Raw genomic sequence first — 9014 nt, 5'->3', positions numbered from 1 at the left:
ACTCTGGTGGGAGAACTCTCCGAGGTTGTAGCCTCCCGCTGTTTTCTCCTGGTTATCTTCCCTCACGAGGCAGACAGGAAGAGGTCAATGGGGTCTCTTTTATAAGGGCACTAATCCCATTCAGGAGGGCTCCACCCTTATGACTTAATCACCCTAAGACCCCACCTCCTAAAACCCGGGAGGTTAGGATTTTTAACGTAGACTGGGCGGGTGGGAGGCACACGGTCAGTCCGCGACACAGACTCCCAAACCACTACTTGCTGTTAAATTCCTATTTGAAATGATAGCGACCCACCCCACCCCTACCCCGCCGAAGCTGGTCGATCGTATGAACTCCCAATTTCCAAAATGATCAACTGCCATAAACTCTTCAATGTCCTAAACGTTTAGCTAAAGGCTTTGTGCATTCTTGTTTCTCCTCCCCAAAATAAAAACCGTAGCCCTTTCAAGCTGTCCTGTTTACTCTCACCTCGTCATTTTCGCAGGAAAGTGATCAACAGCCTTGGACCAGGACGTCTGTTCCGAGGCCTTAAGAGCCCCGCGGAAGACGGGCGCTGCGGCCTTGCAGAGTTGGGGTGCGGGCAGAAGACCCAGAAGGAGGCGGGGAGGTGGGGAGGGGGCGTCCCGGGAGCTCGGCCTCCGGGCGAATCCCGGGCCTGGCTCCGTTTCCGTACCTGCTGAGGTGGGGGAGATGAAGAGGCAAGGGGGAGCGAAAGCGAGGAGGAGAAATAAAGAGAAGGGCGAGAGGCTCGGGAGGCGCGGCGACCGCGGTACCTCAGAGCTCGGAGGCCCGGGAGGCGGGCCCTTGACGCCGCTGCGGTGGGCCCGCTGCTCCGGACAGGCAGGTCTTCCCAGGCGGCGGGGCAGGAAGGGTAGACTCCCGGCGGGCTCGGGCCGTTGCCAGCCAACAGCCCGGGGCTGGGCCGGGTCACGCCTCAGCCCCTCGCCGCCTCGGTGGGCCCGAGGGAGGGGTCGCAGCGGCTTCACCGCTCGGGGTCCGGCGCTTATTGTTCCGGGAAGCCGCGGGCAGGATCTGGCCCTCCGACCCGCCCCCGCCTGGGGTCGCCGGGCAGCTGCCGTAGCGCCGACTGGCGGCTGACGCGCGGCCCGTGCGTGTCCCTTTAAGGGGCCGGGCCTGAGCGGCGGAGGGGCTGGCGGGGTGCGCGTCGCTCCCCGTGTGAGTGTGTGGGGGAGAGAGCGGCGGGCGGGCGCTGGAGGGAGGGAACGAGCGAGCAAGCGACGCGGGCCGCCCCTGCCGCCGCCGCCGCCGCGGTCGGACCAGCGGCCTCCTCCCCTCCCCTCCCCTCCCGCGCGTCGCCCTGCCGCGGGGAGGGGGCTCGCGTCGCCGTTTCCAGCCGCTCCTGATGAAGCAGCTGCCGCCGCAGCCACCTCCGAAGATGGGGGATTTCTACGACCCCGAGCACCCGACCCCTGAGTAAGTATCTGCTCCGCGGCCCGCCGCGGCCGCCCTCCGCCAGAGCCCCGAGGGCGGCGCGTCCTGACGGGCGGCGGCGCGGGCCGGCGCGAGGAGTAACGGGCCCGCGGTGGACTCGCGCGGTCGGCGTGGGGAGCAGGCCCGCGCCGCCGCAGCCGCCGCTTCTCGCCCGGGCCGCGGCGGGTCGGCGGTTGGGCCCGGCGTTGGCGCGGCTGCTCGCGTCGCAGCGGCGGTTGGGCCGGGCCGGTGGGGGAGGGGCGGCCACGGCCTCCGCCGCCGCCGCCGTGTCCGCACCGACCCGGCCGGCCCGAGGCTCGGTGGACTCCTCAGGCTCCTCGCGGTGCGCGCAGGCCGCGCCGCAGGCAAAGGGGCCGAGACGGAGGAGCTGCCGGTGTCGGAGTCAGCGAGAGGGCACCGGCGAGGGTAGGCCGCGAATCCCCGGGCTCGGGTGGAAGCCCGGCCCGTCGCCCGGCCTGTCGCCCGGCCTCCCGGCGACGGCGGCTGGGACCGGAAGGGCCTAGCTTGCCTCCCTCGGCTTGGGGCCGCGGAGGCTCCGGGGCTGCGCTCTCAGGTTTGATTTTTTTCCCTCCTGGAACTCGATCCTGGCCTCGCAGTGCTTCCGGCTTCAGCTTCTGCACCTCTGGCACATCGGTTTTGTAATGGTGGCGAGGTTTGTGTGGCCCCGATGTTGAGGTGACACCGGGTTTGTTTTTCTGCCCGAAAATGAAAGCCTTCGGAGGGGCAGACGTTCTCTTCCAGATTGTGGGATTTGCACACTTTCGGACACTACTTCCTCGATAACAGGACCCTTTTACCCTAAATGGATGACTTTCTACTTCTCATAAAGACTTACTTAAAAAACCGAGGATCGTTTGAGGATTCTCTGAAGAGACAGCAGTCTAGAAACTGAAATACAGTTTTGCCCGATAGTATTTTTTCAGAGTTGGACATTTTTTTTTTTTTTTTTTTAATTTCTGGGGAGGGCTGTATCTGCTACTGTATCTGATACCTCGGAGAGCTTCCACTCGAGAGCCTGGATTCACTTCTTTCCTTACGCCCTCACAAGACTATTGTTTTAAAAAGCTATCTGAAACTCCATTTGCTGGTGTTGGTTAAAGTCTAGACCTACGAATATACGACTCATTTAAAACTTAACGGTTGGTAGGGATTTCAGATGAAACTGTCACTTTTATGTGCAGAAGGATTCCAAGAGATTTGCTCTTTTGACACATTTTATTAGCTCAGCTATCTTTTTTTTTTTTTAACCCTTTGCTAAAGCTTTTCCACTTGGTCCAGTAATGTCTGGATCTTACTTGGTAGTTCTTAGATTCATTTGCAACACAGAAGGATGTTATTGGGGTATTGATGGTGGTTTCTGCACACAAAGAGAAATAATTATACTACCTTTCTAGACAAACCCAGCTTTTATTTTTGATAGTAAGTTGTCTCAACATGGCTTTATCCTTTCTCGGGTTCTTTGGTTTTAGGTTAACATTACCTCAATTAGATTGTTTTAATTTACTGCACCATCGTCAGTCTGGTTACAAAGCTCATGTTGTATATAGGCTTTTGGTATGAGACTTGGAGAACCTCAAACCATTCTGTATCATGATCCAATAAACACTTATTGAACAGTTGTCCTGTACAAAACAACATGCTAGCCCCTGATTGGACTAAGTGCCTGCTTACGTTTCTTTTTATCAGTTTATGTGGTGAAGTCCAGAAGCCTTAAGGATCACATCCTTACACTTCTTGGGGAAAATATAATTTTTCATAATGTGGGAAAATGGACTCAAGTGCATCTTTGATGGACCTGAGTGGGGAGGAATCAAGAATGTTTATTGTTTGACACAGGTCTTGGAGTTATTTCCATTGCTTTTATGTCGCCACCGCTTTGCATTTTTAAGTGACTAAGTTCCTAAGTGTGTGTGTGTGTGTGTGTGTGTGTGTGTGTGTGTGTATGTGTATTAACCTGCATGGGTATAAAAAGAATTATAACACTTTTTCTGTTATAATACTGTAAGAACTAGAAGGGATCTTAGTAGGCATCCTGAACAACATCACCTGTTTGTCAGATGCAGGAACTGAAACCCAGAGAAATGAAGTGACAAAAGGCCCTCTGAGGTAGTATGTAGAAGCTAGTCAGAAGGGGGAAAAGCAGTACAGTGTAGGGTTAAAGAACTTGGATTTCAGAGTCAGACATCCCTGGGTTTGAACACTAGTTGAACCTTGGACAAGTGTCTCCATCTCTCTAAGCTTGGGTTTTCCCATCTTCAAAATAGGGATTGTGATGGTAGCAACCTCATAGGGCTTTGGGGAGGACTGGATGAGAAAGAAGAATGTATGAAAAGCCCTTGGCACAGAGTGTGGCATGTATAAATGCTTCTAGCTGGGGTCATCAGGGAAAACTTAAGAGGCAGGATTTAAAGTCAAGCTTGGAAAGATTAGGTGGACTTGAGGGGGTGATGTGCCCGGGGGAAGGAATGACCAAGTGCCCCTTTTAGACTTTAGGTAATTCGGAATGGTTCTTAGACACGTGAAAAAATTGAGGCAGGAAACATAAATTCAGTTTGATTGAAGTAACTGTTGGAACCTGATGTTCTGTGTTTGTCTTGCACTCTTTAATCAGTCACAGCTGTGAGACCTGGCCTTTTTTCCTGTGGCATATAGGATTGTGTTTCAGGTGAAAATGGCTGTAATCACCTGAGTATCTGTGCATTAGGTGTCTGCTGTTGGGGCCAGGTGTTGAGGACACTGCAAATTAGATCCAGTTAAAGTCTTAAAGGAACTCTTCTAATAAGAGAGGCAAGTACTTAACAGCTGTAGAAGTGCTGTTCTTTGAACATACGCATGTCTATTTTGTGCCAAACATAGGTGCACTAGAGGTGAGTGTTGTACAAAACAGAATTTTGCCCTTGTGGGAACCCCTCCTAGTGATGGGTAGTAATGAGTAATACAGAATAGTCAAAGGAAAGTGCTTTGAAAAATGGAGCAGGGTAAGGGGGAAATACAGAATTTCTGGGGAAGATGTGACTTTTTTTTTTTTTTTAAGATTTTATTTATTTATTTGATAGAGCGAGATCACAAGTAGGCAGAGAGGCAGGCAGAGAGAGAGAGGAGGAAGCAGGCTCCCTGCCAAGCAGAGAGCCTGATGCGGGACTCGATCCCAGGACCCGGAGATCATGACCTGAGCCGAAGGCAGAGGCTCAACCCACTGAGCCACCCAGGCGCCCGAGATGTGACATTTTAAAATAAGGTAGACTGGGTGTACCTTCTTGAGAATGATACTTAGGCAAAGACTCAAAAGGGGGGGGGAGTTAACCTCATTGGTACCTGGGGTGAAAGCATTCCAGGTAGAGGGAATAGTTCCAAGGTGCTAAGGCAGACCTGGTGAATTCTGTCTGGTATGGCTAAAACGGAATGAACGAAAAAGAGCAATAAATCGTAATTTGGGTCAGGGTGGGATGCAGATTTCACACACGACTTTGTCCAGAGTTTTCAACAAAGAAGTGACAGGCTCTGCTTTCAGCTTCAGAAGGATCACCCCCTTTGCAGGGGAGAACAGAAGAGGCAGGGAGACTTGTAATGAAGTTAGCAATCTGGAAGAGAGCTGCTAGTGACTTGTAAAAGTGGTAACCAGGAGATGGTGAGAAATGATTGGATTCTGGGTATACATTGAATAATGAACAAAATGATTTGTTGATCAGATGTGGCATGTGAGAGAGGAGCCAAGAATGATTCCAAGGTTTTTTGGCTGAGTAGTTAGAAAGATGGAATTGCCATCAACCAAGGTAGCAGGTATGATTGTGACAAGAACAAGTTTGGGAAATAGGAGTTCAGTTTTAGACATGGTTAAGTTTGAAATGCCTGTTAGACATTGGGGTTGAATTGATGGTCCCCTAGAGTTCAGGGGAAAGGTCTGGACTACTAGAGATACATTTTGTGATCATCAACCTAGTATTAGAACCACAGCACTGGAAGAGATCACCAAGGGAGCCTGAGAAGAAAGAGATAAGGACCCGGGAGTAATCCCTTTAAATTGCAGTATTAAGAGGCTTTTTTTTATAGTGTGCAATGGAGGGGGGGGATCTTAACTTGGATGGCATCCTTAAACTTGGGAAAATTACCTCTTCACTAACCTCTAACTAGAAGTTAGCATTTCTTTTAATTGCCAATATAAATAGCAAACTACAGGACTACCAACAGTACTTGTGATTTTACTATTAGTACAAGTAAAATATTTTTAATAATATGCTGTGGTTGTAGATACCTCAAAATATTAATGTTTATTATTACATCAAAACATTGATGTAAGCATTACATTATGTACATCATTACATCTCTACATTATAGTAGAGAAGAGATCTACCACTACATTAAGAAGCGTATGTATTACTGTACCACACATTTGGGGTCTTTGTCCTCAACATAATTGGTCTCATTTGTAATCCTTGTATTTTATTTTATGCATTTAAAAATATTGAGCTGAGAAGAAATCCACAGGCTTCATCAGACTGCCAAAATTTTTTTGTCCAAAGCACACAAAAAAAGTTAAACCCTGGGCTTTGGAGCTAGGTTTTAGAATCTCACCTCTTTTTTTACTTAATAGCTTTATGAACCTTAGCAGGTTTCATAATTACTCTGTGCTTTGGTGTCATTATAAAGTGGGGATCATAATAGTATTTTCTGCAAAGGGTTTTATGAGAATTTAAGAATTAGGATAGTGTTAGCTCTTTTATTATTAGTACTGGATGGAAAGATGCAGCTAGAAAGAAGAGTACAAGGCATCATGATAAGAAAAGCATGGTGAATTTGGCCAAAATAAAGTTTATTAACTGGGAAAAAATATTTCTACGTGTTCTAATAAAGTATAAAGCAGTGAGATTGGTCAAGTTCTCATAGAATTCTTGTAATTCACCTTAGTTAACAGTGGGAATGGAGATGCCATAGGAAGCCAACTAAGAGGAAATACCACTGGGAGGGTTTCCTGGCGAGAAAGCCTGATGAACTATTCTCGTACTTAGGAGAGAGTATACCTCTACAATATTTATGTTCCTCTGTGCCCTTTGCCAGATTTCAGGCCGACCATTCTTAATACTGACACATTATGTCTTTAGAAAGGTATCAAGCAACTGTTGATACAGTTGTGTTTTACTAAGAAAAGCTCAAACTGCAAAGACATACTTTTAACCTATTAGTTGACCATACTTTCTTAGTTTCCTCAGTGGAACTTTGATATCCCCAAATCTTTTCTGCCACTTTTCACTGTACTGACTGATTAAATCTTTTCCCTTTTAAAAACTTGAAGTGTATTATAATTTATAATTTACTCTTTAACAGCTATTTATAATTTTTCTTGTCTTGATAATTGGTGGTGTTCCATGACTGTTGCCAGTTTTTGCAGAGAAGCTAGAATAGTCATCTGTTGGATGGCAAAGAATGAATAGCCTGGGTTACAGAATCAAAAGTCGACCAGCTTTGTTTCTGTTAATTCTTCCAGAGTACTGTAGAGTACCTTATTTTGTAATGCACTAAGAGCCATTATCGTAGGCCCTCAGAAACCATTCCTATTAGAAACTGAACCATTACATCTGGAGTTACCAAGCATCAAGTTTAGAATCCTTCCTTCTTTGAGAGCGATCCAGGGCAAGGGGTAGGGTAGGAGGGGGGCGGGAGCCAAAGCAGGGTGTGGGGAGGCATTTTATTTAAAACAATACCAAACCTGAACAGAAGTTGCAGGAATAGCGTAATGAATTTCCATATACTGTTTATCTGCATTCATCAGTAATTGAAAATTTTGTCACGTTTGGTTTATCTTTCTATATAAAAGAATATACATGATTTTATTTTTGGCTCAGTCAAGTTGCAGACCTCACGACTCTTCACCCCTAAATATTTCATGGTATTACTTAAGCAAAAGTGTTCTCTTGGATAACCAATGACCAGGCGATTTACTATTTGTAATGATACCGTTAACTCTTACTGTTCATGTTTACATTTTACCAGTTGTCTCAACAGTGTCCTCTCCTTTCAGTCTAGGGTTGCATTATAATTGTGATGTCTCTTTGTCCTCTTTAATCTCTGAGGATAGAGCTTTAAAATTCAAGCTTTGGAGGTATATTACTGTTATCTCTGGATGTACCATAAGGGTGCTATTTTAAGAACAGTAACAGTATCTGGTAGTATGTTTTAAATGGTTTCTTTTTTTAATTACCTAAACAATAAAGGCCTATGGCAGAGGGGTAAGATAATACAGATATTAATAGAGGAAAAAGTAAAAATCCACCCTTGACATTTCTTCATTGCTCCACATCTCCAAATCCCCTATCCAAGAGGGTGAGCACTACTAGCAATTTAGTGTATACCTTTTCCTTTTTTTGTTTGTTTTTATATAAGTGGAATCATACTACATATATCATTCTACCTTTTTTCTACATACTGTATCCTCTACATATTTGCATTTACTTATAAGATGTACTCATTTTTAACAGGAAATACTGAGTTGCTTTATTATGGTGTCTGGTTGTCATGTTAAGCAGTTTAAAAAGGCTTTAGGACATGTGCTGTGGTAGGTGTCCTTGCAAATATGTTTCCCCACTGAGTATATCTGGTTAATTTATAATAGTGTTTTCATGATTTTGTTTAGACTTTGAATTTTATACTTTTTTTCTTTTAAAAAATACATTGTATATATATTACTGTTGGCTCTGTCTGGTGCTGATGGATTAAGTAGTTTTTGTTTATTTTTTTAAAGATTTTTAAGTAATTTCTATGCCCAATGTGGGGCTTGAACTTATGACCCAGAGATCAAGTCACATGCTCCATCGACTGAGCCAGCCAGCTCCCCCAGATTAAGTAGTTTTTATTCCTGCCCTACTTTGATTAGTTGCTTGGTTATTTTGAAAAGAAAACTCAAGGCATTTAAGTACAGTTTTTTGAAAATCGTTGGTTTGAAGCTGGCCAGCAAGATGGCCAACTGAAAATTCAGTAGGTTTGTTGTTTTTCATAATGGATGTATATTTGGAAGTCTACTTTCATGGATTCAGATGAGAGGCAGTTTAACTCATGTAATTTTTGGTTATTATATGCTAGTGGAATGTTGTATCCGAGTCCCTTAGGTTTGGAATTCAAGTACAATGTATTTTAATTTGGTAGTCTTTTTTTTTTTTTTTAAATCAAACTAGTGGTTACATCAGTATCTTTTCCAGCTAAGCAAATATGTTGGTCATTGAGATGAAATTTTAAAGTTGGTCTAAATTTTTATAGATGCTTTTTATTTTAGAGTGCTTTTTCTGTCAGATGCTAACATCTCACAAGTGAGAATATCCTTGGGATGGTGTGGGTGTTGCTAGAAGTGTGATCATGCTGGCAGGGGCTGGGAGGTCTGTTTACTGGGAGTACTGCTTGTGGGCTTGCAAGAACCTGGAGCAAGGGATGGTTTCTGACTATATCTCTTCCTGCTGCCCGCTTCCTGCCATGTGCAGTTAGGTCCTCTCTTGGGGGAGGGTTAGTTGTATAGTAATCACCAGTATTTGTTTCATGATTAGCTCTTTGTGGAGACCTATGGACTAACTTGTAC

The 9014-nt window shown here is 45.6% G+C and overlaps 1 protein-coding gene across 6 annotated transcripts in view; it reads left to right on the top strand.

Moving 5' to 3' along the window:
* The first annotated feature begins 1253 nt into the window (after positions 1 to 1253).
* The window catches only part of SETD2 (SET domain containing 2, histone lysine methyltransferase), a 123764-nt gene continuing 116003 nt past the window's right edge, over positions 1254 to 9014 (top strand). For 3 of the 6 annotated variants that reach the window (XR_004383894.1, XR_004383896.1, XR_004383895.1), the window contains exon 1: positions 1254 to 1435. Coding sequence is in view for 3 of the 6 variants with exons in the window: in XM_032867883.1 (XP_032723774.1) it covers positions 1365 to 1435 (71 nt within the window). In the remaining 3 variants the exon portion in view is untranslated. The remainder of the gene's footprint in view (positions 1436 to 9014) is intronic. The other 3 variants (XM_032867882.1, XM_032867881.1, XM_032867883.1) reach the window with 2 other exon arrangements.

This window comes from Lontra canadensis, unplaced genomic scaffold (genome assembly GCF_010015895.1).
Source record: "Lontra canadensis isolate GAN:19392208 unplaced genomic scaffold, GSC_riverotter_1.0 scaffold35, whole genome shotgun sequence".
NCBI lineage: Eukaryota > Metazoa > Chordata > Mammalia > Carnivora > Mustelidae > Lontra > Lontra canadensis.
The sequence above is the reverse complement of the archived record's forward strand: the minus strand, read 5'-3'. Positions and strand labels throughout refer to the sequence as shown.